At 41.1% G+C, this 17,387-nt stretch overlaps 1 protein-coding gene across 1 annotated transcript in view; it reads left to right on the forward strand.

The window, feature by feature from the left end:
* The first annotated feature begins 2,705 nt into the window (after nucleotides 1-2,705).
* Nucleotides 2,706-17,387, forward strand: part of LOC147009414 (uncharacterized) — a 94,124-nt gene continuing 79,442 nt past the window's right edge. Inside the window, exons 1-7 of the mRNA XM_085861852.1 lie at nucleotides 2,706-2,891; nucleotides 3,039-3,232; nucleotides 10,410-10,555; nucleotides 11,889-12,083; nucleotides 12,165-12,248; nucleotides 12,417-12,608; nucleotides 14,399-14,509. Of these exons, the coding sequence (XP_085717978.1) occupies nucleotides 10,495-10,555; nucleotides 11,889-12,083; nucleotides 12,165-12,248; nucleotides 12,417-12,608; nucleotides 14,399-14,509 (643 nt within the window). The 5' untranslated portion in view covers nucleotides 2,706-2,891; nucleotides 3,039-3,232; nucleotides 10,410-10,494. The remainder of the gene's footprint in view (nucleotides 2,892-3,038; nucleotides 3,233-10,409; nucleotides 10,556-11,888; nucleotides 12,084-12,164; nucleotides 12,249-12,416; nucleotides 12,609-14,398; nucleotides 14,510-17,387) is intronic.

The raw sequence follows: 17,387 nt of genomic DNA on the forward strand, positions 1-17,387 counted from the left end.
TGGGCTCCTCAGAAGGTCTGCTCAATTTGTGTTGAAGAACTAAGACAATGGATAAAATGTACAAAGAAGTCTTTTCGGTTTGGGGTTCCAATGATATGGAGAGAGCCTAAAAATCACAGTGATGACTGCTACTTTTGCTCATGTAAGATACAAGGACACAATTCAAAGAGTGTGAAAAACATTGTTTATCCAAATCTCCCATCTACATTGCGACCTGTTGCCCATGGACCAGATGTTCCAGTCCCATCACCACCAGGAAACCTTGAAGACATACACTTATGTTCTGAGTCAGAAAGCAGCAACAGCAATGATGATGTAGACTTCAATAGTGGTAAAAGTGAAGAACCTCAACTATTCAACCAGTGTGAATTAAATGATCTAGTGAGGGACTTGGGACTTGCAAAGGCATCAGCAAAGCTTTTAGGCTCCAGACTTAAATCCAAGAGTCTTTTAGTTCCTGGTGCATCATTATCTTGGTATCGTAACCGAGAAAAAGTGTTTGTTCCGTATTTTGCTCAAGAAAATGATTTTGTTTATTGTAAAGATCCATCAGGACTAATACAAACGTTTGGCATAAGTTACAGCCCTGATGAATGGAGACTCTTTATTGACTCTTCAAAGAGAAGTCTTAAAGAAGTTCTTTTGCATAATGGGTATAAATATGCTTCCATCCCTGTTGGACACTCAGTGATCATGAAGGAGACGCATGAAAATTTGATGTTACTCTTAAACATTATTAAATACAAAGATCACAACTGGATGATTTGCGGTGACTTGAAGATTATTTGCATGGTACTTGGACAACAGTCAGGCTACACAAAGTTTCCTTGTTTCTTGTGTGAGTGGGATAGTAGAGCCAGGGACCTCCATTGGTCTCAAAAACAATGGCCAAGTCGGGATACGCTTACACCAGGGACAAAGAACATCCTTCAAGAAAGCTTGGTGAATCCGAAAAAGGTTCTTTTGCCTCCTCTACATATAAAACTTGGCCTGATGAAGCAATTTGTAAAAGCTTTGCTACAGGATGTAGAAGGCTTCAAGTATTTGCGTAGTAAGTTTCCTGCTCTATCAGATGCCAAGGTTAAAGAGGGTGTATTTGTTGGACCAGATATAAGAAAACTCGTCAAGGATGAAAATTTTGAAAACTCTCTTAGTGATCCTGAAAAAGATGCACGGATTAGTTTGAAAAATGTGATGAAGAACTTCTTGGGTCATTAAAAGGATCCAAACTACAAAGACATTGTGGGAAGAATGCCAGAAAGGTTTGAGGCCTTAAGATGTAAAATGAGCCTTAAAGTTCATTTCTTACATGCCCATTTGGATTACTTTCCGGAAAATCTAGGGGATGTGAGTGAAGAACAAGGGGAAGGGTTTCATCAAGATATGAAGGAGATGGAAAGAAGATATCAGGGAAGATGGAATGTCAGTATGATGGCCGACTACTGCTGGATGTTGCATCGTGAAAGTCCACCAAATGCTCACAAACGAAAAAGTTCCAGGTGTAGTTTTCAAGTGAGAAAGAAGAGATTTTGAGGTGCTGAACCTAAAGAAATGATTGGAGCACTTGTAAAGAATCTATTGTCTTACTTTTTAATTGCATTTGTGCCATTTCTCTTTGCTAAATAGAGTACCAAATTTATTTAATTAGTTTCATTATCTCTTACCATATGGGAATTTACCGAAAATTCTTGTATATTTCATCATCAATTTGTAAGAAAACCTTACGTGATGGAGAAAAACAGTTTTGATATTTCGAATTAGCACCCCAAAAATATATAAAATAACATAAAATTATCAAAACAATTTTTTTAAAGTTCCATTTTGCAGACATGTGATTATCTTCAATAGGGGTGTTTAAATTTACCCAAACACCCAATTTTCACTCATGCACTCCCCTTGGAGTTACCTTAGTATGCATGCAAAGTTTCAGGCTGTTAGATTTCATGGTTTTGGAGTTATGGAGGAGACACACACACGCACACACACGCACACGCACACGCAAACACACACACACACACACACACACACACACACACACACACACACACACACACACACACACACACACACACACACACACACACACACACACACACACACACACACAGACACACTTATTAACATAGAAGATGCATTGACAGTTTATCACTGCGATTTCATTCGCCCCATCATGACTGACAGTAAACTGCTCTCAACAACAAAGTTCGACTCCCGAACCAGACATGAACCGTCATCCCAGTGTTTACGGACATGGTGGTTCATCATTGTGTGTGCAGTCCCACGGATGAACGTTAAACCTGTCAGAGTTATTTGGAGGTAGTTAAACATCCCATTGTGTACTTCGTGAAGAGGAGGCGAGCCATCACCCGCACCCTGAACAAATTACAAATCCTTCCCTTACCAGCAGGGGGCACTGCATCAGCGGCACATCCGTGCTCCCAGCAATGATGCAAACGAAGAACCAAAGACTGCACACGAAATGAATGAATATCTGACTGCACTGCACCCACGACCCAACAACGAAACACAGACCAACAATCAACAACCACATGTCCACAACCTTCTGTGGTGCTGAACAGAATGCCGTGTTTCGGTCTCAGTCTTCTCTCCATATCCTCAAGACCCCTTGAGTAAGGTGTATCTTTCAGCTTGACATGTCGAACCTTCTTTTTTCGTCCTCGTTTTTATTGAGGGTTGAAGTTTTTGCGTGGAATATTTTTAAGATGGAAGAAATGCTGTGATAATACACGGTAGTGGGAATGAGAGAACGATCGAGAGGGATTCGAGAGAAGAGTTGTGAGGAAAGTGAAGAAGAAGAGTCGTGTGTTGATGAAGCGTGGATCCGTGTTCCCGGGACACGAACAGGGAAAGAAACATTCTCCAAGCGAGTTGTGAGTGGATCGAAGTGTTGTGAAGATTTATTGTGTTTAACATCTTCGTGAGTAGAACTAAAGCTCGTGATGTAGTTGGTGTTGTGCACGTGGTGCACGTTTCAACGTTTCCATGGTGAATGGTGTCTTTTTAATGTTCCACACAAGGGTCCAGTTCATGGAGTTACATTTGAACCACTAGAGGGCGAAGTTCGATGAAATCAAGGCCAGATTAGAAAGTTTGTCCACCATCATCATTCCGGGAAAAATTACATGTGAAGAACTTGAAAGATGGGGGAAAGCTGCGCTTGCTGTGGTTGTACCAACCGAAGGAGGAGAAACAGTGGAATTTCCTTTCATAAGTGAGTGGTATAGTAGAGTACATGACGTCACAGAGTACATAACGTCACAGAGTACATGACGTCACAGAGTACATGACGTCACAGAGTACATAACATCAAACGATAACTAGTTAGTCCTACTTTACTACCAGACCATACATGACAATTTGTAGGTGACAAAATGGGTTGGTTGAATCGAAAACGAGTTATTACTTGGCGGAAAAAAATTTCAACAAGTATGTTTGTCTGTCTGTCTGTCTGTCGGTTTGTGACGATTTTTGGTGACTGCTTTCAAGCAATCGTTCTGAAATGTTTTGTGTGTGTTGGTGACTGGCCAAGGACAGCAACGCTTAATTTTTTTACATTGGTGGATTTTTATAAAACAAATAAAGTATTGTACAGTACACTTCATATTGTATTTTTCTAAACTAGTGCGTGCCCGTACGTGCGTGCCCATACCTGCGTGACCGTATCTGTGTGGCCATACGTGCAAAAATTTTTTAAAAAAACTTTGAAACCGCGTGCCAGAAACAACAACCTGATTTTTATTGGTTGTTTCTTTTTTTTGTTTTTTGGCCTGTCTGACTTTGACTGTCTGATGTTTCTCTGGCTGTTAGGAAAACATGCACAAACTAGAGGGGGAGCACTCGGGAGAGTGCAAAACCTCCGCCGCCAATATTGCTTGGTCACTCAAGTGAACCTGATATCCTATTCATTCAATTTGACGTCAACAGTGCTCACAGTTATAGTTTGCAACTTTCCCTTTTACATACTCAATTCATTCGTCATAACTAGATTCCTTGAGACAGAAATTGATTTTACGTAGGTATATCCACCTGAAGTTCCAAAATCAGCCGTAATTATAATTTTGGCATGTTTTTTTTTTTTGTTGGAAATCACTTACAACATGGAGAAATGCAAAAAAAAAAAAATCGAAATTTTGTTGAAAAAAAAGTTGCAAAATTTTTTTTTCTCGAACAATTTCTTTTTGGGGGGGGGGGGTGGAAATCACTTAAAACATGTAGAAATGCAAAAAAAAATTCAAATATTTTTTCAAAATGGCCGCCATAGCAGCCATATTGGATTTTGGACCAAGTCCAAAATCTAATGGCATGATCCTTGGACCATACCGAACCCCCCCCCCCACCAAGTTTCGTCGAAATCCGTCGAGGAGTTTTTCCGTAATACTGTTCACAAACAAACAATCAAACAAACAGACAGAAAGGGGTGAAAACAGTAACCTCCGATCTTCGATGGCGGAGGTTAACAAAAACGAAAATAGTTTAAGAAAAAGGGACGTTTGTAGCCATCCGACTACAATGAGAATGTACATGCACAGTCACTTAACAATTTTACTTAACAGACGGTGCCACGACAACATTCACAACAAAACCGTATCGCCAGGCCGTTCCTTCGCTCTTGCATGCCCATACGTGCGTGGCCGTACGTGAAAAAAAAAAAAACTTTCAAACAACCACACAGGCTGTTCCTTCGCTCTCGTAAACAACGACTGGATTGGGGCATTGGGTTTATGTATAAATGTGCATAAGAAATCGAGAAATTATTAGAATACACTAAGTCATCACAATCCAGAAGTCCGTACGTTGTAAACCGTAATGGGGAACGCGGCTGAGGTTCTCTTCCCCAACGGCCACGCCTACGCAGCAACCTGTCCTGTCATTGGTAACTAAATGGCGCACTTTCCCCATCGGCCACGCCTACACAGCACCGTGTCCTGTCATTGGTTTGGTAAATAAATGGCTATAACTTGGGAACCACTTGTCCGATTAATATCAAACCTTGAAAAGGCACTTCCTCAGATCCCCAGCAATATACTTGGCAAGTTTCAACTACATCGGACCAGTGGTTGTCGAGAAACAGCGGTCACAGACACACACACAGAGGTTGCTGGAATTATAGATACACTAGTTCATGCCCGTAGGTGCGTGCCCGTACATGCGTGGCCGTATGTGCAAACAAAACAAACAAAAAAAACTTTCAAACCGCGTGCCAGAAACAACAACCACACAGGCCATTCCTTCGCTCTCGTAAACGACGACTGGATTGTGGCATTGTGTTTAAGAAAATCGAGAAAGTACAGAAATCGAGAAAAAAAATAATACAGTCAGTTGATAAATTGAGAAAAAAATCGAGAAAGAATACAGTAATCGTCACTGACTGGATTGGGGCATTGTGTTTAAAAAAAATCGAGAAAGAAATTGAGAAAGTACAGAAATGGAGAAAGAAAGAATACAGAAAGTCGATAAACCGAGAAAAAATCGAGAAAGAATACAGTAATCGTCACTCTCCTGAAGTCTGGAAGTTAAGTCCTCACTGTCCGGAAGTTCACATATCGCAGTTACGATTATTCACAATTTAGTTTTAATGGCCAATTATTCAATTAGCACCAACGTATTTTGCCTTTTCACAATGTAATCGCAAGGAAAAACACAGAGAAGAGAAGAAAAAAAAAACAAACAAAAAAAAACGGATGTGCTAAGAAAACCCCCCCCAAAAAACAGATGTGCAAAAAAAACAAAAGCTTTCAAACAACTACACAGGGCGTTCCTTCGCTCTCGTAAACGACACACACACACACACACACACACACACACACACACACACACACACACACACACACACACACACACACACACACACACACACACACACACACATACACATTGCTGGAATTATAGATAGATGAACAATTAACTACTTTCTCTGCAGTGTGACGCCATTTTCTGGGTGGGGGCGGGGGGGGGAAGTGCCAAAACAGCAACAAAAAAACATCTAAAGGTACCAAAAAAACACCCGTTGTTTTAATTTTGTCTTCTACTTGCTTATTTTCGATCGTAAGTTATCGCGTGTCTAAAATTTACTTCCTGGTTCGGAGCATACCAGCTCACTCTGATGTTACCGAAATTTATGCACCATCTGATATGAAAACGATCATAACTTGGGGCATTGTGTTGATCTATAAATGCGCATAAGAAATCGATAAATTATTAGAATACACAAAGTCATCACTATCCGGAAGTCCGAACGTTGTAACCCGTAATGGGGAATGCGGCTGAGGTTCTCTTCCCAATCGGCCACGCCCACACAGCAACGTGTCCTGTCATTGGTTGGTAAATAAATGGCCATAACTTGGGGAGCTCTTGTCCGATTAATATCAAACCTTGAAAAGGCACATAGTAAGGTCCCAGCAATGTAGTTGGCAAGTTTCAATTAGATCGGACCAGTGGTTGTCAAGAAACAGCGGTCACACACACACACACACACACACACACACACACACACACACACACACACACACGCACACACACACACACACACACACACACACACACACACACACACACACACACACACACACACACACACACACACACACACACACACACACATTGCTGGAATTAGAGATAGATGATATTTTTCCTTTGACCATTAAATTCAAGGTTGCACTGAACGAGGCCTGATGGTATTTGAATTTTCTGCTCTTTGGAACAGACATTAACTGTTTGAGACCTGAGATGCTGAGAGCAAGATACTCATCCAGGTCTGGAGGGGAGTGAATGGAAAACGGGTAATCTAAGATGAGCAAAGGGAGATGAGATGGAGTGAAGTGAGCGAAGAAGATGTGGAGTGAAAGAAGTAAAACAAAAGTCTGAAGGGCCTCCATGTACTTCGATGAGGATATGTTCGTCGGACTCTACAAAGCCTTCGTACAGCCACATTTGGAATATGTTCATTCTGTGGAATCCGTAGAAGTTAATATATGTTGATGCTGTAGATAATATACAAAGGAAGGAGAACTACAAGATTTTTCCACATCCCTGGAAGGCCTCATTTATGATGACAGACTTGGTGAAACAATCTTTCAACTATCGTCTATCAAGGTGCACCTGCATGTGTAGACATGATGGAGACCTTTAAGAAGCTCAATAAATGTGACAAAGTGAACTTTATCACCAGCGCAATGCTCCAATAAACAGAGGACACTCTTTCAAACTGTCAACTGGTCTCCTTAATTATTCTTGGATAGGAGCTTGCGGGAAGCATTGGAGAATGTTGACTTTTCTGCTCCAGAGGGAATATATTGGAGACTGCTTAAGGAGGAGATGAGGAAGCACTGAGTCATTAATTTAACACAGCCGGTATGGGTTTGCTAAAGGGACATGATGTTTCTTCAATTCTATTGAAACAAATCACAAGCTAGTCAAACACAGAATATGTCCTTCAATCCTGACAAATCTTCCTCTATTTATCTCTCTCTCTCTCTCTCTCTCTCTCTCTCTCTCTCTCTCTCTCTCTCCTCTCGCTCTCTCTCTCTCTCTCTCTCTCTCTCTCTCTCTCTCTCTCTCTCTCTCTCTCTCTCTCTCTCTCTCTCTCTCTTTCTACAAAAGTACCGTTTGGAAACCCGTCTCCCTCCCTCCCCCTTTTACTTTCTTAACAATCTTCTTGAAGAAGTTCTTTCACTCAAACTGCTGGGTCTCACTATCAGTCAGGATCTTTCTTGGGAAACCACCCTTTGAAGTTGGCCTCCAAAGCCAACCGCTAAATCGCAATCCTCCGTCGCACAAAGTCCTTCCTTGGCACACCTGAACTCTTTTGCACTTACAAGGTGTTCATTGGCAGCTTGATGGAGTACTGCTCTCCCAACTGCGCTGGCTCCCCTGCCTCACATCATGCTCAGCTTGACGTCATGGAAACGAAGGCCTTCCAGTTCTTTGGGATCTCCCACAATGAAGCTGTATCAATGTGCCTTTAATTTTGCCATCACAGACTGGTCGGTGGTTCTCTGGCTTCTACCTCTTCCTTTTCTGTTTTTGCACCCTCTGCCCTTTCCCTAATTTGTTGCCCAATTTATCGCAATGGCACTCACAGACAAGAAAGTACTTTGATATACAATAGGTCCTGATGCACAGGAGTCTCTTGGGGTGTTTGGGTTTGTGTTGCGAAGGTGTTGGACTCTGAGTTTCTGGATTGGAACTTGAACTTTGCCCGTTGTGAAAGGATGCCAGATCTTTTGGCCGCAAAGGAGTAAATGCCCTCGGGAAACTGTGAGGGGTGGCAAGGTTGTGAAGTGGATGCTGTCACAACAGCAGCTTTGCCTTATAAGGTCTCCTTTGTGGCAAAAAGATCTGGCACAGGTGCAGGTATGGTCAACATTTGCAGCCGCATTGTTAGCTCTCATTCACTCGTTTTGGCGATGATGCTGTTCCACTGTTTTAATTCTGCCAGTGTGTGATTGAAATTGAAATTGAAAGTTTTTGAAATTGAAAGATTGAAATTGAAAGTCATATTACTTTCCTGTGAAAGCTCAAAACATCTATCTTTGATCCGAATGACCTGAAAAGCAGATACAATCCCATCTTACCATCTCTTCTTTGTGCCATAGCAAAACCTCTTCTTCTCCAGTTCTCCAAACACCTGTTTTGGCATCTGCTGTGGCCCCACGTGGCCAAGGTGGTCAAGCCAACGCAGATGTGTTCCTCACACTGTTGGTACTTTATCACTCCGATGATGGTCCAAAAGCAACGATTATGGAAATGTTTCACATGCCTCACATGTTCTGCTTTGATGGTGTGTATCTCGGCACCATAACGCAGAAGTGTATAGACCACAGCACGATATCCTGCCCGCTTGGTTGCGAGAGACAGATTGCTATTCTGAAATATTTGCTTTTTCAAACATACAAAGACTCTTTCAGCTTAAGCAATGCGCTGCACCACTTCCTTTCTCAGCTCACTGCCATTTGTGATATTGCTTCCATGGTATGTGAAATCCTCAACGATTTCTATTGAGCCATCTTCTTTCTGTGTTTGTGTGGCATCTTCACCTTCTGCATGTATGTTGTACTCCAAGGAACGCTCTTTCTTACATTGGTGCAGGAAGAAGGTGTTGGGATCTGAGGGGTATTGAGTGTGTCGGCAATGCGTACAAATGGTCTTTCTTAAAATCTCTACGACAGGTGACCAAGTACTACTCGCCAGTATGATGAACTTAACTGAATTCCCATGGACATGTTCAAGGTGAATGTTGGGGTGACATCATATTTTCTTAAAAGTTGGTTCATTATTTATTTCCTGAAATCCAGTGATGAGGGAAAACTGTCGACATTTTAGCATATGTGCTGCATGGATTACATCTGAGCATAAATACTCCTTCATCAATGCCCTCTGTTCTTGTGTGGAAAGCCTTCTCACGATTGAATGTTTTTTTATCTAAAATTGCTGAACAAGCTCAGATTTTATATCAATATCTAAACGTTGATATGTTTTATATGTGGCCAAATTAAAATTTACATCAACATGGAATGCAATGGCAGTATTGTATCTGCAACATGCACAATTTATTTATGGGGATATCAAAGCGTGTGTGTATGTGTGTGGTGAACGTTGAAGGTGCTGCAACTGATTTGGGCAGAGGATAAGATCTCAAGTACAGAGGTAGTTCACATATACAGTACATCCCCTTTCAAAATTTTCACCTTTTTTTGCCTTATAGCCTGGAATTAAATTGCATTAAATCAGACTTTGTCCACCTTTATTTACACATCGTGACACACAACTTCCAAATGAAAAACATTCTTCAAATTTCAGAAAATTAATTAAAAATACAAAACTAGAATATCTTGGTTAGATAAGTGTCCACCCTCTTGATAAGTGTCCACCCCCCCTTGACTTAATACTTGGTGGATGTACCTTTGACAGCAATTGCAGCTGTGAGTCTGTTGGGATCGTTGTCTACAAACTTTGCACACCTTGATTGAGCAATATTTGCCCATTCTTCTGCACAAAACTGTTCAAGCTCAGTCAAGTTGCATGGGGAGCATTGATGGACAGCAATCTTCAAGTCGTACCACAGATTTTCGATTGGATTAAGGTTGGGACACTGACTGGGCCACTCAAGGACATTACCTTTTTGTCCTTAGCCCAGTGTTTCTCAACCGGGGTTCCCCGGAACCCTAGGGTTCCGCAAGAGGTCGCTCGGGGTTCCGTGACAAACTAATAAATAGGCTAATGTATTTTTGAGTAGTTTTTGTTTGATTTAATATTCCTAATTTTACTATACACGTACGGCATATTGTTGGAAACTCCTTGGTTATTATAATAGAGGCTTCAACCTCTTATATTATTTACAATTATAACAACCATAGGGAATGTATTTAACGATGTCAATATGGCACCAGTGTGAAACTGCCCTCACTGGTTAGTGGACGTCCTGTACGCGGCGGATTCGTGTATCATTGAGTGACTGACTCAAGTACGGGACGCATGCACGGTGTCCATCTATCTTCTCTGTGCTTCCGAGCACGAAGTCTCTCTCTCTCTCAAGGTTAGTTCTTCTGTTTACCTTTATTGCTTCAGCTTTATTTGTTTAAGTTTTGTTTATCAAGTTACATGAGGTGTGTTTTTTAATTGTCAAACAGACTCGGGGTTGACAAACACTTTCAAAAATGACGTTTTTTAATTGACAAGCACAGGTTTAACACTGGAGGAGTAAATTTCAATATTAAATGGGTTGAAAATAACATTTACTGGCCCACACATTTATTCATAGGACATTTTACCTTGATTTATCTTATGTCTTTTCAAAATTGTCAATGAACGGTTATTGTAATAGTTATATACTTTCGTTATGTTTATATGTGTTATACATATGTGATATTGGTTGTTTATGTATATTTTTTGTGTGTGTTTACAGATTTTTTTTTGTGAATTAAAACCTCGGTGTGAGGTCTCATAAACGAATAGTATGTTTTTTTTTCATTGCCAATAAATTTGACAAAAAGGGGGTCATTTTTTCCTTAAACCAGGTATCTGAAAAAAAATATTATATTTACCATGTGAACTATGATAAAAATATAAAAGAGCTAGATATTAATAATGGCAGATAATAATTTTTATGCAGGGGTTGCCCGAGACATGAAAACTATTTCAAGGGTTCCACAAGGGTAAAAAGGTTGAGAAACGCTGCCTCAGCCACTCCAGTGTAGCTTTGGTTGTGTGCTTCGGGTCGTTGTCATGCTGAAAGATGAACTTCCGTCCCAATTTAAGCTTTCTTGCAGAGGGCAGCAGGTTTTCCTCTGGGATTGCTCCATCCATTTTCCATTCTGTCCTGACAAGTACCCCAGTCCCTGCTGATGAGAAACATCCCCACAACATGATGCTGCCACCGCCATGCTTCACAGTAGGGATGGTGTTCTTTGGGTGATGTGCTGTGTTGGGTTTGTGCCAAGCATCTCGTTTTGCATTTCATTCAAAAAGTTCAGTTTTCAAAGCCTGACAATGACGTTTTTATGTGTGCTTATTTTTAATGGAGAAATCAAATAGGGAGGACAGTGTGCACTTATTTTTCACATGCGCTTATATTCAAGCGTACACTTCTTATCCAAATTCAACTGCATTCCAGTTTTGTATTTTAAAATTAATTTTCTGACATTTATAGAACTTGTTTTTCAGTTGTAAATTGTGGGTTACGATGTGTAAATAAAGGTGGAAAAAGCCTGATTTAATGCAATTTAATTCCAAGCTGAAAGGCAAAAAAAGGTGAAAATTTTCAAAGGTGGTATAGACTTTCTGTTGGCACTGAAGATACTGTGTGGGATCAAGGCACTCAGAGTGGAGGAAGCATCATGAAGAGTGGTATGTTCACTGCTTCTTTAAAGGTTCGCCCACCACATACGCCCAAGTTGGTTGTTGGAAGGATTCCTGTCGTGTGCAGCTGGAATCAGAAAAGCTGACAGTGCTCAGGTGTGGAATGAAGGTTGAGGAGCTGGAAGGATCTTCTGAGGCTCTGCAGATAAAAATAAAGGATGTGAACTCCTTTGGTCTGGAAGAGGAGCAAAGCGATCAGCTGAATGGTGAGTTGTATTGTGTTCATTACCTTTGATGGGATCTGTGATTGTTTAGCACTGGGGTTTTTTTTGTTTTTTTATACACAGTGCATGATCGAGGCTCATGGAAGACCGAGAGTGCAATGGAAGAGAATAAAACGGAAAAGGGGAAACAACAACAGCAGAGTAGAAGTGAGAGAGAGAAGAAGTGTGGTGAACGTTTGAGATGCTGTGACTGATTTGGGCAGAGTATAAGATCTCAAATACAGAGGTAGTTCACGTGTTTGTACTGTGTGGGATGAAGGTACTCAGAGTGGAGGAATCATCATGAAGAGTGGTATGTTCACTGCTTCTTTAAAGGTTCACCCACCATGTACGCTCAAGTTGGTTGTTGGAAGGATTCCTGTCGTGTGCAGCCGGAATCGCAACAGCTGACTGTGCTCGGGTGTGAAACGAAGGTTGAGGAGCTGGAAGGATCTGATATTCTGCAGATAAAAATTGAGGATGTGAACTCATTTGGTCTGGAAGAGGAGCAAAGTGACCAGCTGAATGGTGAGTTATATGATCGTCATTACTGCTGATGGGATCTGTGCTTGTTTCATGCCCAGTTTTTAGTTTTTTGTGTACATGATAGAGGCTCATGGAATAGAATAAAATGGAAAGGGGGAAACGACAACAATAACAGCAGAGTAGAAGTGAGATGAAGGGTAGGGGAGAAGGATACATGGGGGTGAACAAGCTGCACAAAAGTTGAATGAAACACAAGAAGAAGAGTTAGGGGAAAGTGGGTATGAAACAGAAAAGTAACAAATCAACGAAGAAAGATCATGTTTGGATGTGGAATGATTTGAGATGGTGGCGAACAGCTGTCTTGAAGATCTGGAGGGAAGAATGAGAGTGAAGAAAATGTCAAAGTTGTTTCCACAGGCCGGAAAAAAAAAAACAGAGGAATGGAGGCGAACAGTGATTTTGGAATTGGGAGTTTCAGCAGAAGAGGGCTGCTGGTGGACATATTTAGTGTGGAAACCTGGGATGGTGACAAAGCATGGAAAGAACAGACGAAAAGGAGACAGGACAAGAAAGAGACACCACCTTCCTGTATGGAGTATCACCGTGATTAGCCCATTGACTTGGCTTCATCATCGGAGATTCCATTTACCTTGAGGCCTTGTTTTACACGGCATGAAGCTGAGCGCGATGTGAGGCAGGGGTGCCAGCCTATAGGGGAGAGTAGTGCTCCGTCATGCTTCTGATGAAGGCCTTATTGCTTGATAAGAGTTCAGGAGTATGAAGGAAGGACTTTGCACAATGGAGGATGCCTACTCTGGCTTTGGAGGCCAATGCAGAAATGTGGTTTCCCTCAGAAAGATCATGGCTGATAGTGAGACCCAAACGTTTCAGTGACTGATGAGGATTGTTAAGAAAGGAGATGGGAGGGTTTGCCAGATGGTGCTTTGGACAGAGAGAGTGAGTAAGAGATTTGTCAGAATTCAAAGACATATTCCAAGTGTTTGAGCAGCTTGTGATTCTATCAAGGTCTGAGGAGAGTGAAGAGGCTGCTTCCTGTCTCTCAGAAGAATGAGGGATGTGATAGCAGGGAGTTGTCAATTGCAAAAGGATAAAGAGGATTTTATGGCTCAAGAGATGGCCCTGATCTCATGTGTCACATTGTGGGACTTCATCCATTGTTGTGAGAGAAAAAGCAGCATGTTCATGAAAGAGTGACAGTCCAGTCCTTCACAACAATTGCGCATCAACACATGATTTTTCCAAATCCAACCCTGAACTTTTCTCCACTTGCTGTCTCTTTTGATCCTTTCCACTGCCCTCATCACAGTCACATGTTTTGGCTTTGGTCTCTTCATTCCAGTCCCTGCATTTGTCCACATGTTAACCTGCCACACTCAGACATTTCGTTTTCCAAGAGCGTTTGACTTTCAAGGCAAATAAAATCAAACAGATAGTTGTAATTGTTTGTGATTTGCCAATCAATGCAGGTTGGAGAGAAAACCTTCTCAACTTTGTGTTCTCTACATTTTCCTTGCCCTCTCAATTTTGTTGGTTGTGATTTTGGGTGGTGGTGAAATTCCCACTGAAGTTGTGGTCTGATGAGCATCTCGTAACATCGTGACAGTTTATTCTTAACGTAATGCTTTGATATAGTAATGCTTTGATATCGTAATGCTTTGATACAACACCATTCCCATGGGGAAATGTTTTATTTTCTCTCTTCAAGGAAGAACTCAAATCGATGATTTTAATACAATATTTATTGAGCTATTTTAAGAATATGGAATGTGACACAATACTGCCTCCATTTTTATAAAAGTTACTTTTTACAGATTTATTTGTGAAAGTGGAAGTGAAAACCGAGCATGACATTGATGTCCACCAGGATCGACCAGAACCAAATGACTCTGAATCTTCTTTCTTCAAGAGACATCATAATGAAGGTTTCTGTCAATGCCGACACATTTTGATTCGGACATTTTGATGATGTACTCTGGTATGAAGAAAAAAAAAACCCGACGTTTTGATTTCATTGCTTTAATAAATATTTGTGATGATGATGGTCGATCAGTTTCTTAAACATCCATTCTCCCTTTCACCATTCAGGGAAATATTTTAACCAACAATAATATAACTTTTTTATCCTGTTATCCTGAATTTAAATGATAGTAAATTCTGATTGAGCTCTAATTTCACACTTTTTATCGATTTATTTTGGAATGATCGGCTTGTGAAATAGTGAGGTGACCGAGAGAAAAAGGAAACAAATTGACAATAGGGCAGTGATGCAACAGTTGGTGAAAAGGAAGAGGAAGAGGAGAGAAGATGGAGGGAACAATAATCTGATAACAGGGTTGGGTGGGTTTTGGTTAATGTGTCTCAAACAGCTTAATGTGTCAAATGTGGTTAATGTGTCTTAACAGCTTGAGACCTTTTACAAACCTTTCGACCTTCAGTCAGACCTTTTAAAACCTTTTTCCAGGCAAAAATGAGTCCTGAAAGGGACGGCAATGTGATTTTTCTTTGTCGTGATTACCCAACGCACGTGAAGCAAAATGCAGCATTTTGCAATTGGTATCTGTCTGTCCGTCCATTTGTCTTATCAATTTATGATCAAGGAGCAAGTTATTTAAATCAAATGTTGTATTTTGAACACGAATCGGAACATGAATAGGAAGACAAGTCTTTCATTTTCATAGAGGTACTTCGGCTTTGAATTCATCCGATCGCACATGTGCAAAGAGGAGGAAGATAATATTTTTACTCTGCCAGCCTGGCAGTCAAACAAAAATTAAAATCCTTTGAAACAGATAAAACTTACCATCTTTTTAGGACGTCATAAAGGACATATTTATTGTGAGGACATTTTCTGTGAGGCTCACTTGGCTGCACCTGGATGGGTTTGAGGGTTGTGGAGTGGCGGCTGAAACACGAATCCTATCCAGGTTCCTCTTGATGACTCCATCTTTTCTCTTTCCTTCTTCGGGTTCCTTCTTAGTCTTCCGTTTGATCATATAACGTGTTGGATAGGGTGACAAAGGATTCTGGGTGAAAGGGCAGTAAAACCTGGAATTAATTTTTGTGACTTTTACAATCTTTATTCCCCTCCCCACCCCCCTCCCCCCATTGGAATTAGTCTGAAAAGGGGGCTTATGGATTTGGTCCCGATTTTCGTGTCCTTGCATGCGTGTGTGCATCAGCAACCATATCTTGGACATGTCTGGACCCATTTTATTCGAACTCGGCACAAAGCCAACACAAGAGGGTATACATATACATGCCATTTTTTTCGACATCAGATCAAACATGGCCGACTGGCAGCCATTTTCGTTGTAAAAAATACACTCCTTATCGAACACGTACAAAACCATTTCTCAGACATGCATTTACCGATGTTGTTCAAACTTGGCACCCAGATAAGGAATGATGGCTGACATATGCACGTCATTTTCTTTTCCAGATCAGATCCAAGATGGCTGTCTAGTGGGCATTTTGTTCCTTAAATGTCTCCCCAACCATTTCTCAGACATGCATGATCCGATTTTGTTCAAACTGGGCACAAGCACAGTACATGATGGTAAACACGTGGCCTCACTTTATTTTGTGATCTCCTCAAAGATGGTCGACTCGAAGACTGGCGGCCATTTTAGTTGTACATAAATATGGTCTTGCCCTTTAACTCCACACAGTAAAATTATTAAAACAATCGGGGCAATGACATATTAGGTCTTTTTGACTTCTTGGGGTACCAAGCCTCCAAGGCTGGGTAACCTGTTGTTTTTCTTCTGTTTACGATTATATTTCTTCCTCCAGCAATTTGTGGGTTTTTTCGCTTTAAATTTCATTTTCTCGGCAACCTAAGTCCGATCGACACTAAATTTTCATAACAGTATGTATCTTTTTGGATAGAATACTTCATTGATAATTATTACATCACAGGTCACGTGTTATTGGCACCATCTTTGAAAAACCGAAAAACTTTGGTCCTCTGTATCTCCGAAAACGAACAATGGAAAAAAATTGAAACTTGGCACATGGCAAGAACTCTCCATGGGGAAGCAGTGTGAGTTTTTGTGATATCAACAGTGAAGTGGTATCCTGGTGACATTTAGACACGTAGAACGCGGCATCAGAAAAAATTGAAATTTCTTGAGCATTATCTGAACACCTCACCGTTTTTGTGGCCATTTTTCCCTGATGAGCAGGGGTCAGCTTTTTGCTGGTTCCATGCAACCATGTTTCCCTTCTTGAGGCAATGTTTTATGGCCGGATGCCCTTCCTGACGCCAACCCTGGTCACCTCTTAAGACACACAAGGATATGGTACTCCTATTCTTTCCAGCGCATACACCGGTACCAGTACACTGGTACTCATTTCGCTAACCTCGAAAGGATGACAGGCTGAGTCAACCCCCGGTGTTAATTCAGTGGCCAACGGGGCTCGATCTCAGGACCCCGAGGATCCCAAGCCACCACCCTAACCACGAGGCCAACACCAGGCTTACACAACTCACCGTATAAAAAAAATATTTTGACGTCGTAGGTCACGTGATTTTGTAGCCATATTGTTTTGAAAAGAGAAATTTAAAAAATCTTCTCCAGAACGGCTGGAAAGATTGAGGCGAAACTTTACACACACATTCCCCAAGACATCCTTTGACATGTTCTCATATGAGCCTCGCCAATGTATACATAGTTTGTTAATTTTTACTTTGTAGGTCACATGGTTTGGCGGCCATATTGAATTTATTTACCCTAAACCTTCAAACATCTTCACCAGAACGTCTGGTCTGCTCAAGGGGAAACTTCACACACATATTCT

Source organism: Eptatretus burgeri, chromosome 17 (assembly GCF_056783735.1).
Source record: "Eptatretus burgeri isolate ZD-2024b chromosome 17, Ebu_testis_v1, whole genome shotgun sequence".
Taxonomy (NCBI): Eukaryota; Metazoa; Chordata; class Myxini; order Myxiniformes; family Myxinidae; genus Eptatretus; species Eptatretus burgeri.